Genomic DNA, 26,077 nt, shown 5'->3' with positions numbered 1-26,077 from the left:
AAGCTGAGAAGCCCAGAAACCTTCGGACCATTAGCAGATTCAGCAATGAGTCACGTGTAAGGAAGCAGACTAGCCCTTGCTCTGGCTGGTGGCGAGCTAGATAGATGGCAAATCACCCCTTTAGTTCTGAATGGGAAGACAGACCTGGTGGGGATTTCCTTCCTACATTTTAAGGCTTAGCATTCAGCTTAGTCTTTTTTGGAAACCAGTGATGGAAGGCCTATGTGGGGCCTCAAGAAGCAAAGAGTGAGATATAGTGGAAAGAGCACTGTGTCTCTCTCTTCCAACCCGCCGGCCAGCCCTCACTGGGGCAGGTTACCTAAACTCTTTGGTCCCCACATTAATGGTTATGGAGTTCTTGGTAGCCAAGAAACACTATATTCATTTTGTTCTCATGATAAGCCCAATATGGTCCCCATTTTATAGCAGGACTGTTTCAAGATCACAGACACAGGAAGTGGCAGGGTCAGGATTTGAACCTAGGCCTATGGCCTCCGGAGCCTGGCTCCCTAACGACTGAGCCACACCTGCACACTGGTAGTGTCTCTGCAGTTGCCAAGTGCATTGGTAAGGCCTCTCGGGGCTGCTGTCCTTCCGAGTGTGTTGCTCCCTTTCACCTCAGAGAGGTGGTTCTCAAGCTCGTGTGTGTGCGCGTGTGTGTGTGTGTGTAGGAGCAGGGTGGTGGGTGGCTTCCGGCTGCTTCCAGCAGGGTTCACATCCTGCCCCAGCCCACCCCCAGGTTCCTCTGGGAGGAGCATCACCTCTCCTGGGGGTGAGGGCAGCTGCTGGATGGAGAAGCAGAGGAACAGAAGGGAAAGGAAAGATGCTGAGCCTGGGAGAGGGGCCTGCCTCCCTCCTCCTCCTCCCTCTGGGATCACTCTCTCCTCTCCTTGAGATGTCAGAAACCTCTCTCTGTGGCTGCTGGAGAAGGGCTGGGAGCACGAGGCTTGGAAACCCATAGCGCCCTTCCCTACCGCCTGCCAGCCGCCCTCCCTAGCTGCGGCAGAAGCTATAAAAAGCACAGCCCTTCAACAATAGGTGACATCACCCAGCAGCGGAAAGAACTGGATTCTGCCAGATGCCAGGGAGAGTTACAGCCCCCATCTCTCCCTCAGGATGGGAGCCCCTTGGGAAAGGGCTTGGGTATGTTCCGTTGGCTCCCTGGAAGGATGGGGTTAGACTCCTGAGGACCTCCTCACGCTGTCGGGGAGGGGAGGCTGGGGGAAGGGGAGGCTGATCCTGAGGGACATGGGGGATGGACATCACTGGAGATTTTTCAAGGGATGGGGATATGGAAAAGGAGCTGGGAGGGGGTGGAGGCTGGCTAGATCCCTTCAGTGTCCTCTGAATGTTGTGAGACAAGTAGAGGGCGGGGGAGGGGTGGCAGCGGGTGTGCAGGGCCTGCCGGGATACGTGGGCCTGGCGTGCTGCAAACGGCATCTCTATGGGCCCCTTGGGTCTGACTCCCTCCCTAGCCCTGTTGTGTATCACAGTGCTTGTTGGCACATAGTAGGTGTGCTGACTGACCTCTTAACCTTGGTTCTGGGTGTCATGTCTGATGTGCAGTAAGTTGACCATGTGGTCTGGAGAGGCTCGAGGGAGGCCTGCCCGTGGAGGGGGCTTTGGCAGAGGCGGGAAGGTCAGTCAGAGGGGTCCTGGCAGCGCTGACTGGCCTCCTCGCCAACCTTGGGGGCCACTGGTCCTCTGCCTTTACAGCCCCCCTCCCAGGACCTGTGTGAGGATGCCCGGCTCCATGTGCTCTTGGTGCTCCACACGGGATTTGCACAGAGAGTATGCTGAGATCGAAACACTGAGTGTTGGATGGATCTGAACTGTCAGCCCTTCCAGACTCCGAGCCTCAGTTTCCTCACTTAAAACTAGGGCTGTGGGTAGGTGCTCAGGGTGCTGGCTGGGAGTTAGAAGACCTGGGTTCCAGCCCTGTCTGGGATGTGACTCCCTGTGTGACCTTGGGCAGGGGCTTCCCCTGGGCCCTCAGTGTGCCCTTCTCCAGGAGGGGCATGGTTCCAGCCTCCGGGTGTCAGGGTGGTGCTGACTCCAATGCCAAGATCCTTGGCCCTGCGGCTGGGGAGGGGCGGAGACCTGAGGGGCAAAGCGAGGGTTGTGAGCGGCTGCTTCTTTCTGGGCAGCTGGACTGGCAGCCAGAGCAAGAGCTTAGTTCCTCGCTGATCTATGACATTATCCCCTTCTCCCTGGATCAGTGGCTCCGGGCCATCCTCTCTCTCCCTGTGCCCTTAAGCCCGGTGTCCTTTCTCTTTACACCCTGACATGTACCCAAGCCATACCCTTCTCTTGGGTGCTCCCCTTCTCTCTGCTGAGCCATATTCCAGCATTTGCCCAGGTTGCCTGGGCTCCACTTCCTCCACAAAGCCCCTGTGACCACCCCCCAGCCCCTTCCCTGGCCCCCAGAGCGTGCAATGTCTCCACACTGCATACATGGTGTCCTGGCTCATGTTCGGATGGCTTGAGAAGCACAAGTCTCACTTCAAAGTTCAGCTGCTCACCCTGGTGTCCCAAGCCTTCTCTCTCTGCTCCCAACCTCCCTTTGCAGCCGCCCCTCCTGCCCACTCCCCTCCCTGGTCACCACCCCAGGACCCCAGCCACACCAGATGACCCCGTCTTCCAAGCACACCATATGAACTCTGCTATGGTCTGAATGTTTGTCTTGCCCCCAAATTCATATGTTGAAATCCTAACCCCCAAAGCTGATGGTATTAGGAGGTGGGGCCTTTGGGGGTGGGCAATAGGTCATGAGGGTGGGGCCCTCATTAATGGGATTAGTGACCTTATAAAAGAGACCCCACAGAGCTCCACCCCTTCCACTATATGAGGACACAATGAGAAGAGAGCCCTTACCTGACCATGGTGTACACTGATCTCAGACTTCAAGCCTCCAGAACCACGAGCAATACATTTCTGTTGTTTAAAAGCCACTCAGTCTGTGGTACTTTGTTATAGCAGCCCAAGTAGACTAAGACATACTCCCTCCAGGCCTTTGCCTATGTCCTTTCCTGGGCCTCCTAGAACATTTTCTCTGCTGTCAAAGTCCTGCTTCTCCAGGGTCTATTCAGCCCTCTAACCCCCTCTACCCTGCCTGTACCTCGGCCAAAAGTAATTCCTCTGTCCTCCCTGTGCACATAGCCCTCTGTTTGACCTTCTGTGGATGCAATGACTTCACTCTGCTTCCTGAGACCTGCAGGCATAGTGCTAGGCACAGACCTCCTTGCATCCTCATAGCAACTGCCTAAGGGATGTACCAGTATTATTGCTATAAAAAGAGGAGCAACACTGAGGCTCAGAGAGGGTACATAACATGCCCTTGGTCACCCAGCTAGTAAATGGTGAAGCTGAGATTCAATCTCAGGTCCAGCAGAGTCCACAGTCAAGCTGTCATTGAAGCCAGCATCCTAGGCAGGCACACTGTGGTCCAGTGTGTGTGAAGCTGAAGAGAGCCGCTTGGCTCATGTGGTCAGGGCTGGGCCCTATGCTTTTCTTGAGCACACAGCATGGGTGTCTGGTTTATTAGTTTGGGTCCTGCAGGACGTGGCACCTGACTCAGGTGAAATAAGGTGCTGAACTAGAACCCGGCAGGGCCATCAGGGTGAGTGACCCCTCCCACCCTCACCCTGATTCAGGAAGTTCAGACCTGAGGTGGAGCCAGGACAGCCAGCAACTCTGAGAGCCCAGCCTAACCTGTCCCCCCACACCCAGATGGACACTGTCCTTCTCCTTCCCAGCTGGCTCCCCGGTGAAATACGAGACACTAGGAGGGGCCTGAGGCTTCCAACATGGACTCTGTGGATTCGTGTCATCACAAGACTTCATAGATCAGGAAGAGCGTGGGCTCTGGGGCCAGCAGTCCCCTACTCTTTAGTTCTGTGACCTGACCCCAGCCCTCAGCTTGGGGTGGCAATGCCTGTCGCACAGGGTGGCAATGAGGGCTAATGGCGTATAGAGTGTCCAGCCCAGAGTGGCTGGAGAAGTCAGTGTAAGGCAGCCCTGAGTTTCAGGGGTGTTTGCTCTTCAATGACCAGTGACAGTGGATCAACACTTCAGCACAAGCAGGGACAGAGCGGGCTGTGGTCGCTGACACTCCTTGGACTCCCTGCACCCAGAAGAGAACAATGGACAGCACCTCCAAGTGCCCTCTCTCCCACTGAGCCCAGTCCTAACCTATACTGACCACTGAGCTCTCCAGCCCCCACCAACTCCAGCTGCCTCCTTCTCAGCCCAGGAAGCAACCAGTGTCCTCGTTGCCCTCTGGGTTTCCTCACTTGTCCTGGGCTCCATCACCCTGTGCTCATCCTCTGGCCTGTCGGTTCTCTGACCCCTGGTCACTGTCTCCGTCTGTTGAAGAAAGTAGCCAAACCTGATGGATCGTGCCCATCGCAAGTTCTTGCCCTCCCTGCTCACATGGGCCCTGCCCTTGGTGATGCTGCTCTTAGGAATCCTCTTGGGTTGACTCAGGGCTTTGACCTTCAGGAGTTGGTCAAGCCCATTCTTTTAGCCCCTCCCCACCACTCCCTTTTATTAGGTACTGTGCCAGCTGACCTCCTCCATACCCCCTAATTTATTAACCAATGGAGACTATTTACTGTGAATCTCATTCATTAGTTGAGCTATATTCATTCTCTCATGCATTCATTTATCTTTCCATTCTATCCATCTATCCATTCACTTCATCCAGTCATCTATTCATCCAATCATCCTTCCTCCTTCCATTCAACTATCTATCCATTATCCATCCATTCAGTCTTCTATCCATCAATGTAATCATCCATCCAAAAATCCATTCATCTAGTCACTCATCTAGCCATCTCTCCATCCATCTCTCCATCCATCCATCCATCCATCCAGGTATCCATTCCATTGAATATCTACTATGTATTTACCATGTACTAGGCTCTGTGCTGGATGCTTGGGATTCAGAACCAAAAAGGCCATGGCCTCTACTCTCAGGAGCTCTCAGGCTGGTCTGGAAAGACAGGAGACATGAGCTCCAAAGTTCCTTCTAGTTCCAATATCCGGGGAGTCTACGACCTGCACCCAGGCTATGCCAGTGGGCACTAGAGAGATGCTTGAGGCCTGATCTTCCTTCACCCGGGAACACCAGGGGCTGGAGCAGCCCCTCCTCACCAGCTCAGCTGAGGCTCTGAAATCCCCTCTTGCTTCCAGGCTGGGGTGTTGACATTGCTTAAGGGCAACTAAGGAAAGGCATGGGGCCCCTCTCCAGAAACACGGAGCCTGCTGCCAACACCTGACTCTACCTCCACGTATGAAAGTCAGCAGAGCCTGGGGAAAGGGTGGCCAGACAGCGGCTTCACATTTTACTCTCCCTGGATTCTTCAACTCCCCTCTTCAAACTCTCTGCCGCCTTTCTTCCCTCTATCTCATCCTTCCTACCTGTTCCCTCTTCCCTTTCCCTCCATCTCCCCTCTGTTCCCTCCTCTTCATTTCCCTTCTCCTATTTCTTCTCTCTCCCCATTAAGTGGTGGAACACATGGTGTTCAAATCCTGGGCCACCATTTTGGGTCCTTGGATAAGTCATGACAATTCTCAGCCCAGTGTCCTTCCCTAAAACCGTGGCTCACAGAGGACAAAACTAGATGGTACACTTGCCCAGCCTTCAAGACCAGGGCCTCTTTTCCTCATGGCTCATCCATTTCTTCCCTTTTCCCCCTTCCTCCTTGTCCATATTCCTCTTCCTATCCTTCTCCTTTTGAGACTACAGATGAGTGCCAAATCACACACTTAGTCTTTTTTTTCTCATTCTCACCTACAAAGTCAACACCTCCAAATGAAATCATGCTAAAGGCACAAATAGTCCATGGATTCGCTCCCTCTGTCCTCTTCCTAACTCCCCATCCTGGGGCTAGCTGGAGGGATGACCAAGAGAACAAGACGAAGGGCAAAGAAGGGAGAAGGAGGGAATTTAGGGAGGAAGGCCTCCAAGAAGAAGCAGGGAGGTGTCCCCATGCACCCACCCTCCCCAGGGAGCACCCCTCCTGCTCACCGACGTGTCCTCCGAGCACGAGGCAATGATGTTGTCGATGAAGGGGTTCCACTTGATGTCCAGCACGTTGCCCTGGTGACCACAGACCTTGGGGTAGTTGGGTTCAATCCTGCCCGTCTGCAGAGGAGAGGGAGAGAGAGAGAGAGAGAGAGAGAGAGAGAGAGAGAGAGAGAAGGGAATTAGTTTGATGACCCTGGGGTGACTTGAAAGAAGAGCCTTTATCCTGGGCTTCTATACTGGACCAGAAGGTCCTTGAGGGCCCACTAATGTCTTTGGGTCCCTGCATCCGGCTGAGCCATATTGCTCTGTGGCTGCAATCTCCCAACACCGAATGGTCATGGGGAGGGTCCCACAGCAGGGTGGTGGGTGGGGCCATATGTGTCCACACGAGACCTGTGTGCAACTTAGAGAAAGGTGCCCCTTCCTCAAGTAAAAATGTTTAAAGTTAAGGTGTACCTATCCACCTGAACAACCAAAGCCTGGTGGGCAGCAGCCCTGGTAGTTACTGGGCCATGTGCCTGTACTCCCCGCTGCCTCTCAGGGCGGATGACACAGCCAGGTTTGGATCAAGAGGAGGCTCTTTCCTGCTGCTCCGGGAATGAGCGGAGAGGCCTGAATCTCAGGGTCCACCCATACACTCTCATATGTTATCCTGCCTGGGATGTGAGCGGTGCCATTCCCAGACGCGGCATGCTTGTTCAGTGTGCATCTTAAAACACCTGTACCCAGTGCCCTGTGGCTGAAAGCATAGTCTTTGGAGCCACAGAGGCCTGTGTTTGAATCACAGCTCTGCCACTTTTTAGCCTGGTGGCCTTTGGAAAGTCAATGAGCCTCAGTTTCCTCATTTTTTTTCTTTCTTTCTTTCTTTTTAAGGCTTCAGCAACTTTATTTTCAGACACATGGATACAAAATCAGCTGGAAAGCTTGAGAGTGCAGCTGTCATGAGAGAGGTTCCTCATTAGTATTGTGAAGATTAAATGAGCTAATGTGCTTAGCAAAGTACTTAGTGTGGAGGTTGTCATCACAGTGAATGCTCAATATACAATACTAGTTATTATCCTACAGGTTAGACGACACTTCCTCCAGGAAGTTTCCCCTGATCCCTCAATGGATTAAGAACTCCTCTGTGAGCTCAGGGCATCCTGTGCTTCCCTCTATTATAGGCACCATCATGCAGAATTGCAGTCTGTTTCTATCTGTCTATGAGCAACTGAGGACAGGCTTCCTTGTCTCTGAATCTCCAGCTCCTTACAAGCCTGGCACACAGTGGGTGCTCAGTACATGACTTGAAAGACATCCTGCAGGGGGGTTGAAGTCCACAAAAGATGGAACAAAGGGTGGGGGGGTAAGGGGTAGTTCCATGCTTAGTTGTCTATAAAGGCAGCAGGGAAGGGAGGGGAAATTGCAGGCAGAGGCTGTGTCTCCATTCCCAGGTCTTTTTAATATTAGCTTTGTGGGGTGTGGAGGAAATAGGGAGGGTTTTTCCAGTCACTGCCCATCTGCTAACAGTGGTTAGGTGGTCAGAGGCACCTGAGGCAGGTCAAACCTCACCGTCCTTTAGGTTCTTCAACTGAATAAGGAGGAAGACAACCAGTTTTTGCCAAGCCCCTGCTACATGTGCCTTATATCACTACTTCACCAGTGTGATGGGCAAGAGTTCTTTCAGAGTGCATTCTGCCATAACCTCTTCCCCAGCCACTTCTTGCCTGTATGTCTATCAGCTCATCTCCACATCATTTGACTTTTTGTGATACCGCAATGGCAAGGTGCGTAGAGGAAAAAAAAAAAAACTAGAGAAAATGGCAGTGGTATGGAGGGTGAGGAATGAGGCAGAGAAAGAGAGAGGCAAAAGGCCTTGGAGGTTGTACTTAGAAGAACTTCACTGACACTGTACACTGGTGGAAATCAGAGGCTGGAGGAAAAGGATTGGGGGTGTATTGCTCTCAGTTAAGGATGGGATCCCCTTTGACATTCCATGAGGGATGCAATTCGAATTGGAATATCTTTTTCAATGACTTTTAGGCTGTTGGACTACGTTTCTTTAGTTGAGACTCTTGAGCAGAGACCAAGCCACATGTGGCCCTGGGATTTATTAGGGTTACACAGCAGCTTCTGTAACTCTCACAAAACCCTGGGAATTACACATGAGAAAATTAAGGCCCAGAAAGGTTAAGCCACTTGTCCAAGGTTACCCAGCTAAAAGCAAAGCTAGGATTCCCACACAGGTATGGCCCTCAAAGCTGAGCTGAATCCTACTGCTTATTGCTAGCCAGCTCCCCTCTCTCCAGCTCTGACGTCCACAGGCAGACGGGCCCTGCATTGTCTGCTTCCACAGCTCACTTGCTCTCTGACACAGCCTCCTCTCTTTATATCTGGTCCCAAAGGCTGCCCTGAGTGGCCCCTGAGTAAAGCTATCTGCATTAAGCTTTTGGCAACCAGGCAGATCTGAATCAGTCAACAGGTGGCCATCAGCTAGCAGCAGCTTCTGGTCAGCAGCCTGCAGGTGATGTCCTGGAGGGACAGGTGAAGCCACATCACTGGAATGGATTCAGAATGGGGAGAGGTCAGGGCCCTGCATCAGGAAGGGAATTAATAGCGGATGATTCCGACGTAATGTATCCTTACAGGTGGACCTCTGTGAATGCCTTCCCCAAAGGGGTGTGTAATGATGATTTTCATGACTGAATCATACTGTTGCTCATGGTCATGTGCAGTGCACAACCTGCTCTGCTATATGCAACATCCTCAAGGGGAGGGACCTCCTTTCAACCTGGCAGCTTTGATTTTCCCATTTTATAGAGTTCATATAAAAAAAATTTTCTTTTCGCCGTGCCGTGCAGCTTTGTGGGATCTTAGTTTCCTGACCAGGGATTGAACCTGGGCCCATGGCAGTGAAAGTGCTGAGCCCTAACAACTGGACTGCCAAGAAATTCCCAAAATTTTGTTTGCAAGACAAGTTTCATTGCTAAGAAGAAAAGTACGAAAGCCACAGTTTTATAGAGAAACCATGCAACTTTTAAAATGCAGTTATTAACTCCAGGAAAAGAGCTGTATAAGAAAGCTAATACAATCATAGTGATAATGACTTGTGTACAATGTTTACATCGTGGTAATAATGTAAATCCTGAATATTTATTTAAACACGAGTTGTGCTATAATATACTGGGAAGGCAGAGGTAGGAAAAATGTGTGTGTGTACAGTTAAGAGGGGAGACAGAGCTGGTAGACAGCCAGATCCTCATCTTCCATAATAGGAAGTCAATAGACAATGTCTAAGATTTAAAAAACTAGACATAGCCGTGAAAGCATGTAACTAAGAAATACGAGGAGAAGTACAAAAAGAAACAGCTCAAAACATTGGAAGCAGCTACCTTTAGGGAGTGGGAAACGAGGGGTGTAGCAAAGTAGGATAGGGATCGAGGGTACAGTCCCTGGTGTGCTGGTAAATGTTTAACAACTGGTTTTCCAGGGAAAAAAAGGCCATGGTTTGGAACATTCGCCAATTTCAGTGGCAAATGCCCACTGTGCCTAACTTCAAGCTACCAAGGTGATCTCACCAAAAGTAGAGTTAAAAGAGACTCACAGGGCTTCCCTGGTGGCGCAGTGGTTGAGAGTCCGCCTGCCGATGCAGGGGACACGGGTTCGTGCCCCGGTCTGGGAGGATCCCACATGCCGCGGAGCGGCTTGGCCCATGAGCCATGGCCATTGAGCCTGCGTGTCCGGAGCCTGTGCTCCGCAACGGGAGAGGCCACAACAGTGAGAGGCCCACATACCGCAAAAAAAAAAAAAAAAAAAAGAGACTCACAGTAGCACACCAGATAGTAGTAAGATAGTTAGTAAGGAATAAGTTTTTAACATTAGTACCTCTGTTTTTAACATCATTCATTTAATTGAAAGTTGCATAATTTAATTTTTAATAATGGTCGTGTTTAAAAACTGGCTTGCAAAACTCCTAAAAATGTAACAGTAAGCTCTCATGACCTGGTATAAGCCAACCCTCCCTTGTAGTGCTATAGGCCTTGCAGTACTATTAGACTTCATGAACTCTGCACAATTATTACTCTGATAGACATGAAAATTAAAGAACAAACCAATAAAGTGCATGTATAGGTGTTCTAAAGGAAGCTTGTTCTGAAATTTTTTTTTTCTGAATTTAAATAAATGTGAACAATCCTCTCCCCAGACCCTCCAAATGCTTCTGTTTTCTGTTCTACTTTCCAGATAGGGGTGTGACTAGAGACCAAATCCGAATCTGGTTCTTTACTGCTACCCAATACTGCCTTCTCATACTTGGGCTCAAGCCAACACTAATAGCTATTATTAATATATTAATACAGTCAAATTTATATTGATTTACAGATATCATCAAATTTAATCCTCATAACAACCCCACCTTACATCTGAGAAAACAGATGTGTAAAGAGCTTCTCCGGAGCGGAGTCAAGGTTTTGCACTGTTTTATAACTTTAGAATCACTGTTGAGATGGTCAGCTCACAGAATTGTCCCAGTGGGAGGCTTCTCAGGGGTCCTGGGGTCTAACCTGCCAGCTGGTGTTTGAACCTCAAAGAGAGCTTGAGTCTCAACAGAGCTGGGGCACAGACCTTGCTGTATGGGGTGGGGTCAGGATGCCTGTTACACAGCATCTATAATCATTAGGGAGATCTTCATGCTGTTAGGATGGGCCTTATCCTGGAGGCCTCACAGGACAAATCCAATCCCCCTTCACTGGGACAGACTTTCAATGTCAAATGTTGGATGGCCGTTGTTATGTACCCCAAGTCTTCTCAAGGAGAAGCCCAGTGCTGGGGATCAGGCTGCATGTCAAACACAGCTGAGCTGCCAAAGACAGAGTTGGGGGGTGCTGGGACATGGCCTCTCAACAGGGTGCAGGGGAGTGCGAAGCATGGCAACTTTCCCGCAGATCCATTTGACAGGGTCTCAAAGACTTTTAAAAGGTTCATAGCCTTTGAGCAATAACTCCACTTTGGGAATTTATCCCAGTCAACAGGGAAGCATACTAAGACACTCAGTGCCATGTTATTTATAATAGGGAACAATAATAAATGCTCAACAATGGGGCATTGCCAAAACGAATTATAGAATACCAATATAATGGAATATTATGAGGTAATTTAAATCATATTTTCAAAAAATATTTAATGACATGGGAATTGCTCAAGCTCTAATGGTAAGTGAAATAGTCAGAATCAAGTTATATATGCAAAATGATCCTTAGCTATTAAAAGAAAAATACATCAAAATTTAATAGTGGCAGGACTTCCCTGGTGGTGCAGTTGTTGAGACTCTGTGCTCCCAATGCAGGGGGCCCAGATTTGATTCCTGGTGGGGGAACTGGGTCCTGCATGCATGCTGCAACTGGGAGATCGCATGCCACAACTGGGAGTTCGCATGCCACAACTGGGGAGCCTGCCTGCCACAACTAAGACCTGGTGCAACCAAATAAAAAAATAATAATAATTAAAAAAAAATTAAGAGTTGCAATCTCCGGCTAGTTGTATATGTGGTTTCTAATTCTTCCCCAATGAACATTTACAATTTCTATTAAAGATATAGATGTTATTTAAAACACACACATACACACTCACCATAATTTTTTATTTTGTTTTTGTTTTTGGTACCCCAGGTGGGAGGTGATCACCACAGTTTTGATTGAAAACTATTCCTCTCCGGTTTTGGTCCAACAGGTCTTAAAGAAATGAGATGCAGACTTGGGTCGACCAGATCTATGTTCCAGAAGCTTCTGTGGAACACAGATGTATCTGCTTATACAGGCTTCTTTACTCCCTTACTACGATGCAGATAGTTTAGGGGAAAATAAGATCCTTGAAACTGAGTAAAATTATATAACTAATTGAAAATAGGTTTTAGAGTGCGTGTGTGTGGCGTGCGTGTGGGCAGGGCAGGCCAGGCCCTGCCCTGGCGGGTTGGTAGGTATGGCTCACCCAGCAGGCTGCCAGGGGAACGGCGTGTGCCCTGGGCCTCAGTCCAGGCTTTATCTGAACCCAGTGAACTGACTGAGGATGAGATATTTTCAAAACAACCTGCACTACAGCTTCAGCTTCCTAGGATTTCCCATGGCTGCAAAGCTGAATTCTGTACACAGAAGCAAAATGTTTTCTTACCTGGGGTATCAGCTTAGTGAGGCAGAAAGAACAGACTGAGCAAGAGGTAGGGTTTCTAGGCCTAGTCCCAATTCACCTCACCAGCTGAATGACCTTGAACATGGCCCTTAGCCTCTCTGGGCTTCCCAGATTCCTAGACTCTGGGCTAATGCCCTCTCTGCTTCTTCGTGGCTGCCCTTTTTACTGTATGAAGCCAGGCACACCTGCAACTGGAGGGCCTTGCTTCTGGCGTACCAGGACAGAAGTTAGGGATGCACGTCAAGTCACGGGATGGAAATACTAATGATAACAAAAAAGACGATGGTGATAAAGGACCATTTGACAAGTGCTTCAAAAGTGCCTTGTGCTCAGCAATTTGTATACATCATTGTATTTAAGTCTGAAACAAAGTTTTATTAAATCCAGCAAGGACCTACTGTATAGCACAGGGAACTCTGCTCAATATTCTGTAATAACCTAAATGGGAAAATAATTTGAAAAAGAATAGATACGTGTATATGTATAACTGAATCACTTTGTTGTCACCTGAAACTAACACAACAGTGTTAATCAACTATGCTCCAATATAAAATAAAATTTTTTTTAAAGTTTTAGTAAATCCTTACAACCCTCCTGTAACAATCCATTTTATGGATGAGAAAACCAAGCTCTGGGCCATGATTTGCCAAAGGTGATGCAGCTGGGCTGGGAGGAGTTGCAGTTTGCACTGGCTGTTGTCTGGCTATGCTGCCCTCCTATTTCAGAATGTGAGAGACTTGATAAATTAGGGGGGAAAGTCATACATCAGAAGTAGGGCCTCAGAATTTCTCATAAGGTTCTCAGAAGGGGCTGGCAGGCAACTCAGCTGTGAAGACCGTTATACTTGCTCCTGAAGACTCATTCCCCCACTCCGTCTCCCCCATCCCCCTAGTGGTTCTCAAACTTTGCTTTTGTTTTAGAATCACCTGGGAAGTTTTAAAAACCCCAGTGCCCCGATGGGTACTCCATATCAATTTAATCACAGTGTCTGGGAGTGGTCAGCCAGGCATCAGTATTTTTTTTTTTTAAGATTTCCAAGTGATTCCATTGGGCAGTGAAGTTTGGGAACCACTTCCCTAAAGGCTCCATATTCTGCTGGGGCCTCAGGGAAGCACCTGCACTCATTCATTCTAGGACAGGGGAGGAGACTGTCAGTGTTACTCGATGTAGGTGCAGGGGGTGGGGTGAGAAATCAAAAAACAGTATTGCGTGTTTAATGCAGGCCCAGATAAAGCGAATAGGAAGATAAACAGTCACGTCAGGTGTTGTACAATTTAAAGGAAGCCCCAGGGCAATGGATAACCCAGACACAGGAGATGGGTGAGCTGATGGTGGCACCCCAAGCTTCCGCGTGACAGATGTTTGGGGATCCCCACCCCTCTGCCTCCGTCATCACACTCCCTCTTCCACGTGCTGCCCCACGCATCCCAGACCATCCAGGTAGGCTGCCTGCCGTCTTCTCTCCTCTGGATGGAAGTTGACATTAAATGAGAGAGTTATTATACAATGGGCACTGTAGTCCTTCTCTCCAAAGGTCTGGGCAAAGTCAGGCCCCCTGTGTCCAAGCCTCCAGGGTGTGAAGGAGGCCTCACCCTCCAGCTCACAGCCCTTGACACTTCACAAAGCCCTTACACATGCATTATCTAATTATTACTGCCCAGGGAAGGGGTGACTCGAGGAAACTTGAGTTTCCGGTCACCCCACGTCGCAGTGACATTAGAACGAGTTTGTGCAGCTTCAGAACTCTGAGTACCACTGTGGCCTTCTCAGCAGGGGTGAGAGGGGTGTTTCATGTTCCTAAATACTGGGTGTCCTTCGTCCAAGGTGAGGGTTGCTGTCACCCCAGGGTGTGCCCAATCTGCCAGCGATGGTCCCCAACACAGCTGCACACATAGGCACGCACGCTCACACATTTATACACAGCCCCCCTCCATACAAGCTTCTCTCCACGCCACTTCTGCCCAGGCCTCTGACTGCACTCCTTCCCTCCCTCCATCCCAATCAGAACTTACTGGGCTCATGTCCCACACTTTAGTGGCCTGCTGTCTTCAGCCCGTTAATCTGAAATAATGTATATCATAAATGGGAGCCTTCTAAGGAGGACACTGGGGGGATAATGGGTCAGTCCATTTCTCCTTGTGGGTCATCTATGTGCATGTTTACAGGAGCCTTTAGAGATAGCCATTTGGCCCAGAAGTGGACTCTCTTGGGTTTTCAGACTCCTGGGCAGTCCTCTAGGAGATCTATTTTGGGTAGAGGGCTTTATTCATGCTTGAGCTCCCAGGACTGTCTTGCAGGATTTCTGAAGTGGGTCCACTGATTTGTCCCCTTGCCTCTAGTGTCTGCCCTCTGCAATTCTCTCCAATCCATCTTACGTACTGTTGCCTAATTCTTCTAGCATACAGCTCTGCTGCAATAACTATTCCACTCTGAAACTTTCAATGGCTCCCAACTATCTCGACTTTAAAAGCCAAACTCCTTATGAGACATCAGAGCTACTGTGGTCCCAGCCTGACCCCACTTTGACGTAACAGCCCACCCCACTGCACGACACACACATGACTATACACACGCCCCTAGCCTCCAATGCTCCCGCCACCTAGATGACCTTTGGTTCCTGGTTCATCCCTGCCACCAGGCTGTGAGCACCACGAAGACAGTGACCTTGGCCCAGGCATCTTCAGGGCATCCTGCAGTGCCAGCTCATAGCAAGAACTCAAGCTGGGTGAATGACTGTCACCCTGTTTCCTACCTCTGGGTCTCTACTCACGCTGTTCCCTGAGACCAGACTCCCTTCCCTTCTTGTGCACGTCCATTTTCGTCACCCAGAAAATATCATCCAGGGAACAGACACATCCCTCTATCTTCCTCATGCCGGGAGATAATTCTGGATCCTGCTCTTCTGACCTTGAGAAATTCTAGATCTAGGGCTGAGCTTCGGGGTAGGTTCACAGTCAAATGGCAGCATGTGCAACAAAGGTTGTGATGCTCTGAAGTCAGTCACCCAGTCAGACAGAAGTTCACGGCGAGACCTCAGGAAGCCTCCCAACTTCATGACTTCCTGTTTTGATTTTTCCCCCTAGTCTTTTATCTTTGTGTTTTTCAAGCTGGAAAGGGTTTGCTGGTTTTTCCAGTCGGAATCCCTAGTGTGTATGTGCGTGTGTGCATGCGTGTGTGCGTGCGTATGTACTGGGGAAGAGTGTGGGAGTGGGTCCCCAGGGGCAGGGGAGTTTGTTTGAGGAAGAGATGTAAGGAATTCTGTTTCTCCTGGTATCTGAGCACTTGAAGATGAACTTGGTTTTCCCAGGCTCCAGGAAGAAGTGTGATGGGGCCACCTTTGTCCTTGGTCCTGGGCAGTGTCCTGTTGCAGAGCTCAGCAGAAGAGATAACAGACTCCTTGAGGCTGGGATAGGAAGAAGTTGAGGAACAGTGGATGCATGAGTGTGTGTGTGTGTGTGCGCACGCGTGCGCGTGCTGGGGAGAGGCCTGCCTGGGACCTCAGAGCTCATGCTGGCCCCTGTGTTTTCCTGATTACTGGCCCCTTCTTATAAAACTCTGTGCTAAAACACATGAAGAAAATAAGAAAATTCCAAACTCAGTGTGCCTGATGAATCTGCATGGGGGGTAGTTTTTGATGGGGTGTCCTGGGGGTGTGGATTTCTAGCCCTGGCTGCTCACAGGGGAGACAGGCAAAGAGCAGACAAAGAGCTGGACAAAGTACAGGGTGGGCTGTGCTTTGGTGGGGGAAATGCCAGAGCACAGGAGAGGGGCAAGTACTTGAGGCTCTGAAATCCAGAAAGCCTTCCCAGAGGAGGTGTGGAAGGCCCGAAGGATTGATAGCACACAGCCAGGGACGGCGTGGGGAATGCTTAGGACCCAGAAGGACCAGCCCCTGCAAAGGCTGAGGAATATCTTGGAAAGCCAAATAAGTAGAGAGAAAGGCCATAGAGAAAGGCCCAGATCAGAGGGTTCAGGAACTTGCTGGTCTCATGAAGGAGTCTGGACTCTACCCCATGGGCCTAAGTATAATGGGGCTGGGGACCACAGAGAGAAGGAGAGTCCCTCACACCCAAGTCACCCCATCATGTCCCAGTGTCCCACAGTGGGGAAGGAGGGGAGTGAGCCAAAATCCATAGCTGTTGGAAGTGTGAAAGAATTGGCAAAAAATACATAGCAGCATCTATGAAAATTGTGGGGGAAGCCATAGTTTTTCTTTTACAATGGGTAGAAAAGCAGATTTCTGGCTGTGGCAGAGAAGCAAAAGCGAAAGAGTGCTCGCACCACCTCCAGGCTGTCAACACCAGCCCTGCCCTTCTCCCCTGCCGCAGAGTCAAGAGGATAAAAATCCCTCTTTCCATTTGCCACCTGGCCCAGGGAAAAGGAGAGAAAGGTGGACCCTCCCGCCTGAAGCCCTTCCTGCAACCTCCTCACATACTTACTTCTCCTGCAGAATGAAAGGAAACTCATTTGGGGCCATTATTCTCTGCCAGCCCGCCTGGGGTTCGGGGAACATCACTAAAGCTCTGTTCCCAGCGGACAGGTCAGCAGCCCGGGAGTCAGGGGCCCTGGGCTCATCTCAGCTCTGCTGCTCACTGGCTGGGTGGCCTGGGACAAGTCTCTGTGTCTCAGTTTCTCCCTCTGCAAAGTGGAGACATTCTGGAGGGCTAGTGAGAACAAACACAGGGTACACTTGCCACCCCTCAGGCTTCAGGCTCTACAGCAGGCATTGCTAATAGCTCACTGCCACTGCATCCCTCCTGAGCCCTGCCATCCTTGGTGATCAGAGTGGGAAATGAGATGAAGTCTGAATGTTTGCCTAGGGCCACATGACCCCCTAGAGCTCTGACAGCTGTTTGCTAAGCCTCTGAGATCGCAGTACCTCTCCGCATTCAGAGTCGATTCCCAGAGGTCTCTGATAAATTAATCCTCACAAATGCCTACACATTTGCCCCTTCTCCAGGCCCACCATGCTCACGCCCCGCGGAGGCACTTCAGCACTGTCCCAACTGCTCTCCTCCGCGCTTGCCTCTTCCCAAACCCCAGTGTGACTTTGGCGCTCTATAATGATCACTTGCATTATGCAACTCCTCCAGAACCTTCCACGGTTGGAACCATTTGTAGGAATTTTGGCAGTTGGGTATCCAAGCCCCCTTCCTGATTTGGGGGGACTCTCCCACTGTGTGCTGTATTGATGGGATGCAGTGCCTTACCTCCCATCGCGAGAGCTGAAATGGGGCTCCTCCTACCCGGGGTCCTCTGCTGGCCAAGGAGGGACACGTAGCCTGGCTTGGCCAATCAGACCTTCCACCCGGGATGGCCAAGGACTGATTTAACTTCCCCTGGGCCCCCAGGAGCTGACTTGGTGCTCACCTGTGTTCCAAGTCCAATTCTCCACTGCCCCCAGCTCCTTGAATCTGTGAAGGCCCCAAACCCCCTTCTGCTCAGAAAGGCCAGGGGCGACTTCTGTGGCTAGTCAGGGATCTTGACTGGGTCGGCGCCCTTATCCCTACCTCATCAGATCCAGCTCGTCTGCTTGGCCTTTGAGGGACCCACACGCCCTGTTCCCCACCCTCCCCCAACCTTTGCAGCCAGTTTGCTCAACTCTATTGGGGTCATACTTCTCAATTTTAAATGCTGTGTCTCAGGTCCTTATAAAATACTGAAATCTCCCTAAATCCCAATATTTTGATGACCACGTTTTTTTTCTCAGACTGCTTCTCACATCTAGAAGAAACACAGAACTTCTTTGCCAGATCATGTATTTCCTAACCCTTGGGATTGGGAAAACATGGTCCCCAAACTGTCCCATGAGAGCCTCACCACCTTCCTCACGACACCCACCCTTGGAAGGACCTGGGCCTCTGCAAACCTTAATCATCTTTCCAGAGGCACCCTGACTCCTGCTCCTGCTAAGATGTCTCATCTGACTTCTCCACATCTTGTGATTTCCCTTTTCCTTTGCTTTCACAAGCCTTTCTCCCCATAACCCACCATTTGTGATAATACTGGCAGTCATTCACTGAGGGTCTTCTACATGTCAGGCCTGAAACCAAGTGTTACTTCAATTATTTACCATGATAACTGTATGAAGTACATATCATTGTGTCCATTTTACAGATGAAGAAACTGAAGCTCAGTGAAATTAATTAACACAGTGCAAGGCCAGGATTCAAGCTTCAGTCTGTGTGACTTTTGAATTAGAATGTAAGCTACATGAGGTGTGGTGCTTGGTCTAGTTCTCTGCTGTAACCCCAGCGTCTGGAATCATGCCTGACTGATGGCAGGCTCTCAGTAAATTTTTCTTGAATGAATTAATGATGCCATAAACTGTGGACCTAATCAGGTCCCCTGTACAGTTGCATGGGTTGTACACTGCACAGTTCAAGGGGGTCCCATTCACACAGTGTGCAGCCTTCTGTGGTGCTCTGGGCTTAGCCATGATGCTGCCCTGCTTCTTCATCTAGCACTGCCTTGTGTTGTTTGCTTTGTTTCATGGTTGTTGTTTGTCTTTCCCAAGAGATTATCAGTACCTTCATCTTAAATGAGATAATCACGGAGGGTTCTCAGCAGAGTGTGGGATACAAGTGAAACCTAAGAAGTATAAGACATGCTTCTTATGCCCTCTGGCCACAAATACAATGTCAAGTTTATATCCAAGATCAAATGATTCCTCAAACACATACTGCCAGTTGCACAGATGCTACTTTTGTCAGCAGTGGGAGCGGTCACAGGGTATCATCCACATTCTCCCGAGCTGGGCCACTCCTCTGCCTTATCTCTTTGGGATTGTCGACTGAGCGAACCCACCATCCATCAAGAGCATGCGGACTCTGTCGAGGCCCAACACCCACCGTCTTCCTTGCTTAGACACCACGCAGACTCAGCCCTGGGCTGCCACTGCCCCATGGAAGCTGTGAAATGCATGGGCAGAGCAGGGGCCCTCTGGCTCAGACCCTCAGCCTTGCTCCATCAGGGACATCTAAGAGGCCAGAGAAAGAGCTGTACCACCTCTAAGGCAATGGCCCTGGGACCTCAATGGCCTTGAATATGCCCTTTAAATAGCAAGTGAGCAGCCCAGTCCTTAGATGCCCCTTCCTCTCCCAAGCCCTCTCCCTGCTGAATCTGCAGAGGCTGGTGATCCTCAGGGGCTGGGGCTGGGGCTGGTGGGAGAAGGAACCTATTGCAGCACTTCAGGCTCTGAAGCTCCAGGGTCCAGTTTCAGCTCTGCTCTCACCGATGAGTGACTGAGCAAGTTCCTTCCTCCTGGGCTTCAGTTTCCTCGTGACACAATAAACATAAGCTCACTGGGTACAGCGTCTGGCATCAAATAAGCATTCAATCAATATAAGCTATCATTATCATCTGCAAAATGAGGGTTTGAGTGCCCCCTCCGCCCCTGTGTTCTGCACAGCAACTGCCCCCAGGAGCACACCCTCCCCTGCCCTGTGCTCAGTGTCTCACGGCTCTGTCTCCCCACCCGACGGTGAGCTCTCCAAGGGTGGGCGTGTGTGTAACCCATCTTCACACCCCAGACCTAGCACAGCCCCTGAACAGATGCCCAGAAGTGGCTGGTGAACAGAACTGAAATATCAGGGCCCTTCCAGCTCTGATGGTCTATGGTTATAAGTTGAACCTCCACCCATACGCTCATCAGATACAGACAAGGACCCTTCCTGGGTTTGGCACTGGCCACCTAGAGAAGAAATCCCTCCTCCGAAGGCCAGCTCCATGACAATATGTGATTTTCTTAACTGCTGTATCCCCAACACCTAGCACAGTGCCAGGCACATAGTAACTCTACTGATAAATATTTATTGAATGAATGCATGAGTGGGAAGCAGGTGACATTTCCAGGAAGGCCCACACCCTCCCTCACTCACCTGGAGGGCCAGGGCAGGGATTAGCTCCTACTGTCAAGCCGAGATGGGCTGTCAGGGGGGGCAGGGAGGGGAATACATCCCCTGGTATGCCTGCCACCTGGCCTCTAGCCAGATCCATTATGTTTCCAGTGACCTGGGGCTACTCTAATTCTCAAAACATAAATGGGACATGAGGCTTGGCCTGTGTTGGGCACTAGGGGACACAGCCATGAAGGCCGGGGGTGGGGTGCGTAGTGCCTGTGTGTCTGGAGGCTCCCCATGGGAGACGGTGTGGGCCGCTCCTCTGAGCCTGGCCCTGGCCCACCTGCCGATCCCTGGCACACTCAGGTTGCCTGGTGGCCCCATGGCCACCTCCTGGGGGCTCTGTGTGGGGAAGGGGCAGAGAGGGCTCCCATCGGTGTAGAAATTGGGGCTTCCTGGTCCTCCAGAGGCCACACTCCGCACTGTGGAGCACTAGGCCATGCCTGGCTTGGTGGTCTCCCCAGATTGGGTAGTGAGGGGCTAACCCACCCGTGTTGCAGAATGAGCTAGCGGCAGCGGCATGGGTGCTGAGCAACTCTCCTGGGGATGCCGAGTGCATGTTAAGCCTTAGTCAGGAAGGGACAGTGGCACTTGGGGTGCAAAGGGGGGCTCTCGTCTGTTACAGAAGGCCACGATCAGTCTCCTTGGCCAAGGCTCTGGGCCTCGCTGGGCCCCAGGAGGCAAGGGCTTTTCATGGAGCCTGAACTCTGCTTGGGAAGGGGAGGAAGCCCTGGCGCCATCCAGCCTCACGTCTTTATACAGTTGCAGAGACCCTGTGGCCAGCTGAGCCAGAGGATCAGGATCTGCTCTTGACGTGACAGTAGAGGAGACCTAGCCACTCAGCCATGGAAGCAGGAGGAAGGCTCAGGAGGAGGAGAGGGGACAGGTAGTCACCCTCTGTCACCTCAGTCCTGACAACTGAAGACAATGATCTTCAGCTAGCTGAAGGCCAAGGTGGGCCAGGACGAGGAAGAAGAGGTTCCACTTGAATTCAGCGTCCTCTCTTGGAGTATCTACACAGCTCATAACAACTCCCTCACTACGACCTTCATAGATGCTGAGGCTCGAAGTCGTGTTAACCATCCCCAACACACACACACACACACACACACACACACAGCTGACTGGATCAGAATGAACGTCTAATTCAAGCTGAGCCAATCGGATTCCCTAATCTGCCCGCCGCCCCCACCTTCCCAACACACACATACATTCAGCTGATTGGACCAGGATGAACATCTAATTCGAGTGTCGAGCCAATCAAATTCCCTGACCACCCTATTTAAAGTTGTAACTACCCTCCATCCTCCCATATCTCTGTCAGCTTCCCTAATTTATCTTTCTCCCTAGCCTTAGTCACCTTCTATTACACTCTATGATGTACTTAATTGTCTGCCTCCTCCACTACAATGTAGGTTCCACAAAGGTCAGAATTTTGTCTGTTTTGTTCTCTGCTGGATCCCCACTGCTTCCAACAGTGCCTGGCACATAGTAGGGGCTCAGTAAAAATTGGATGAGTGAGTGAATTCTTTCCAGGTGATGTAATAATGGCTAACATTTACTGAACACCTGCTATGTATTCGTGTTTTCTAAGCACTTTAAACATATATTAACTTGCTATAACCTTCATTTTACAGATGACATTTTACAGATGACAACAGGTGCTGGGTATATGTGTGTGTGTATTATTCTATCGATGACCTTGGTTTTATGGTTTACAAACATGTTTACTAACATCTTACTTGAGTCTCACCACTCCCCTAATTTTAGAGATGAGAGAACTGAGGCTCAGAAAGGTTAACTGACTTGCTCAAGGTGAGTCAGGAAAAAAGTGTCAGAGCTGAAACTACAATCTAGGATTACACACCCTTCCCCCAAGTCCCCAGCTCTTTCCAGACACCAAGGCACCCCTGCCTGTGTCTAGAAGATGCTGTTCCTGCCCTCAGAAGCTTATGCTTTCCCTGGGAAGGTAAGCTAGAGGAAGGGACAGATCTGCAGGCCCAAGCAGAGGTTGAACTCACTGAGGAAGGGGAATTAACACAAGCTTGTTTCCCTTCAGTTACTGTGAAATCCTCACAAAGGACTGACAGCAAAGCAAAAAAGCAGACGCTGGAAAGGGAACTCCAGAGCAGACTGAAGGGGGATACAAACACTCCAATTCATGCTGGATCAGAAGTATTTTCGCCATCATGGCTGCCTTCTTCAGATTACCTTCTGCTCTATTTCCCAATTAAAGTACGGCTCATGGAGCTGAGAACAATACTGTTCTTCCAGCTTGTGGTCTGACCAGCACAAAAGGGAGGGGGAAAGATTTCCTTCTTCTTTCTTGACTGTAAGATCTTTCTGCCTTATAAAAAGAACTCTGATTCTCCAGTTGACTCAGATCTGAAATTCCACCATTAGGGATTCATTCCTTTGGGTCTACACCTTGCTGCTCTTAACATATAGACACAACTGAGCAGGGCACAGTGGTGGGAGATGTTGTTGGTCATTGCCAACACATTCTGAATGAGCTTTGGGAACTTTCCTAGAGGCAGAACTCAGGGGAAAGAGCATGAGGGCACTAGTGGAAATGGTGGAGACGGGGAGAAAAAGAGAAAGAATAAGGTGGCTGGGTCAATTATCATATTATTATTCTTATGAACTCTCAACCTCAGACCTTGCCTGATGAGGTCATTGGGCACCACTGAGTTTGGTGTTGTTCATGCTGTGTCTCACAGAGGCACCCCTATCCATGAGCTTCTCACCATCAGTGTGAGGCCCACAGAGGCCAGGCCACTTATTCAAGGTCACCCAGGGAACAGTAGGTGATGCTATGCCCAGGGCCACACCCAGGTTTCCAGACGCCCAGGTCAGTCCCCAGTCCCGGCCCTGTCAGTTTGGGAGGCCATGCTCCAGAAGGGGGCAGTAAGGTCACCCCGAGAAGACACAGGGCACACGTCAGTTACTTGTGTGCAGTTTACTGGCTTCCCTCCACGTCACAGAGACTGGTGGGGCATTCTGCTGACCTTGCCCGCCTTTCTGGTACATATGTGCAGGGGCTATACATCTACTGTCTTCCTGAAGTCCCCTCAGCAGGGAGCTCTCAGACCCCAAATGGTTGCTTCCTGTCTGGAAAGCCTCCCTGAACCAGACGAATGGCATAGTGGACAATCAGGGGAAGCTGTGCTACTGCCATTCCACCAGCAGAGGGCGGTAGCTGCGCTGCTCTCAGCTGCATCCAGAATTCTAGACGGTGAGAGGAAATTTAGCACGCCAGCTCTCTCTTCCTAAGGCTCTGGTTCCTGAGACACACTCCTGCCTTGGCTTGAATGCTTCCAGGCAACTGTAGCTTACTACTGTGATATACTCACTAGAACATTCTTCTTTATATTGAGATGAAAATCTGCCTTCTTGTAACTCTCACCATGAGCACCTAGCTTTGCTTGTGGGCCACACAGAAAAAGTCAAGCACTTTTTTAATCTGCCAGTTCTTGGGAGTTGGAGTCCTGTACCTAGTTGGCCACCTGCAGTGCTGTGTGACTTTTGGCAAGACACTTTCCTTCTCTGGGTTTTTACTTCTTACCTATGAGACAATGGGGCAGATTCTTTTTTTTTTTTTTTTTTTGTGGTACGCGGGCCTCTCACTGTTGTGGCCTCTCCCGTTGCGGAGCACAGACTCCGGACACGCAAGCTCAGCGGCCATGGCTCACGGGCCCAGCCACTCCACGGCATGTGGGATCTTCCCGGACCGGGGCACAAACCCGTGTCCCCTGCATCAGCAGGCGGACTCTCAACCACTGCGTCACCAGGGAAACCCTTAACATCTTTATTGGAGTATAACTGCTTTATAATGGTGTTACTTTCTGCCTTATAACAAAGTGAATCAGCTATACATATACATATGTTCCCATATCTCCTCCCTCCCACCCTCCCTATCCCACCCCTCTAGGTGGTCACAAAGCACGGAGCTGGTCTCCCTGCGCTATGCGGCTGCTTCCCACTAGCGATCAATTTTACATTTGGTGGTATATATAAGTCCATGCCACTCTCTCACTTCGTTCCAGCTTACCCTTCCCTCTCCCCGTGTCCTCAAGTCCGTTCTCTATGTCTGTATCTTTATTCCTGTCCTGCCCCTAGGTTCTTCAGGACCTTTTTTTTTTTTTCTTCTAGATTCCATATATATGTGTTAGCATATGGTATTTGTTTTTCTCTTTCTGACTTACTTCACTCTGTATGACAGACTCTAGGTCCATCCACCTCACTACAAAGAACTCAATTTCATTTTTTATGGCTGAGTAATATTCCATTGTATATATGTGCCACATCTTCTTTATCCATTCACCTGTCGATGGACACTGAGCTTGCTTAATGGGGTGGATTCTGATCAATCTAAGTCTCCTTCCAATTCTGACATTCCAAACGACATCCCTTTCACAGTGACCACTGAAGGGCAGAAGTGTGCACCCCATTCTTGGGGGGTTTCCAGTACTCATAGCACTGCTTTACCACCCTCCAAGCTACAACCTATTCTTAGACCTTTTCCTTAGGATTTGGGTTGTTTTGGCTGCTGCACACTCACCCACTTCCACCTGAGCTCATCTTCAGCCCCAGCCACACCTGACACCTTCCACTAAGTGCACTGACCCAACTGCCACGCAGGGGGCTGCTTGAGAGTCACTGAGCTCATACCCCTGGCTCTCACCATTCCACCTATAACGCCTGGACATTTGGTGGGGAGAGGAGAGGACAGGTTCAAGGGTGGCAGGTCCCCACTTCATAATCCGGAAGTGCCTCGATTTTTCTCGTTCCCTTTCCACCTCTCCCCAGGCCTCTCATCCTGGACCAGGATTCTTCCTGGTTCTCATGCTGCCTTTTCTTCTCACTTCCAAAGCTCAGCCACTGTATGATTTATGGTTTCTTTTGAGAGTTGGATGGACTCACTGTCCTTAAGACGTTTTTGTTTTAATTTCAAAAGTTACCCATACTCAAAGAAGACAACTTGAAAACACCCCAAAAGCATACACATACACACGCAAACCCCAACTCCAAATCACCCAGTTATTCTACTATCCTCAGGGATAATCACTATTATTTTTGGTGTGAGTCTTCCCCAAGCTGCACTCAGTGAACAAGTGGAATCGGGGCCTTTCGTTCCTGTTCACTATCCCTGTGGACGCCCCCTCAGGCTCTCCAGGGCTCCCCCAAAAGTCAGGCATAATCAGAATTTTGTGAGTTGATGCACAGCTCCCCCCCCCCACAGCCTTGGAACACTACATCTCCCTGTGAAGCCCTTTAACCCTGGGATGTGGTGAGAGGCAGCCTCCAGGATGGCCCCCTGCAATCTCCACCTCCTGGTGTACACACTGTACCCTCCCACGTTGCACCAGCGTCATTGTGTGTGATGCTAAAGAATGCAGTGAGAGCTACAAAAGCTTGTGGTTTCTGCCTTGGGCTAGCTTCCTCTCTTGGATCACAAGTCAGAGGAGGCCAGCTGCCATGAGTGAGGACACTTAGCCTGTGGAGAGGCCTGGGTGGTGAGGCAGTAAGGCCTCCCACCATCAGCCATATGAGTGAGCTTGGAAACAAGTTCCCCCAGCTGAGCCTTCAGATGACTGTGGCCCCAGCCGACAGCTTAACTGCATACCTCATGAGAGATCCTGAGCCAGAACTTCCCAGCCAAGTTTGGGGGTAATTTGCTATGCAATAGTAGAAACGAATACAGACATAGTTTCCATTTGTCATGAGACAGGCAGAACAGGCATTATCACCTCAGATTTTAACATGAGAAACTGAGGCACAGAAGAGCTAAGCCATGTGGGTGAGACGTTCACCTACATGTGGGTCCACAGCCAATGAGGAGTGAAACTGATGTGTGAACTTTCTTGGGTACCCAGTATGAACTCTAATCCCTGACTTTTCAGAGGCCCCCTCCTCACTTAAAAAAAAAAAAGTAGTTAAAAAAAAAAAAGAAAAAGAAGAGTTGGGGAATACAGATGAGGGA

At 50.0% G+C, this 26,077-nt stretch overlaps 1 protein-coding gene across 1 annotated transcript in view; it reads right to left on the bottom strand.

Moving 5' to 3' along the window:
* CORO2B (coronin 2B) overlaps window positions 1-26,077 on the bottom strand; it is a gene marked incomplete at both ends in the record, with an annotated part of 68,965 nt that overhangs the window by 19,031 nt on the left and 23,857 nt on the right. Inside the window, one exon of the mRNA XM_079700843.1 lies at window positions 6,032-6,148. Within this exon, the coding sequence (XP_079556969.1) occupies window positions 6,032-6,148 (117 nt within the window). The remainder of the gene's footprint in view (window positions 1-6,031; window positions 6,149-26,077) is intronic.

Source organism: Hyperoodon ampullatus, assembly GCF_949752795.1.
Source record: "Hyperoodon ampullatus genome assembly, chromosome: 3".
In the NCBI taxonomy this organism is placed as follows: Eukaryota; Metazoa; Chordata; class Mammalia; order Artiodactyla; family Ziphiidae; genus Hyperoodon; species Hyperoodon ampullatus.
This window is presented reverse-complemented; position numbering and strand designations above follow the sequence as displayed.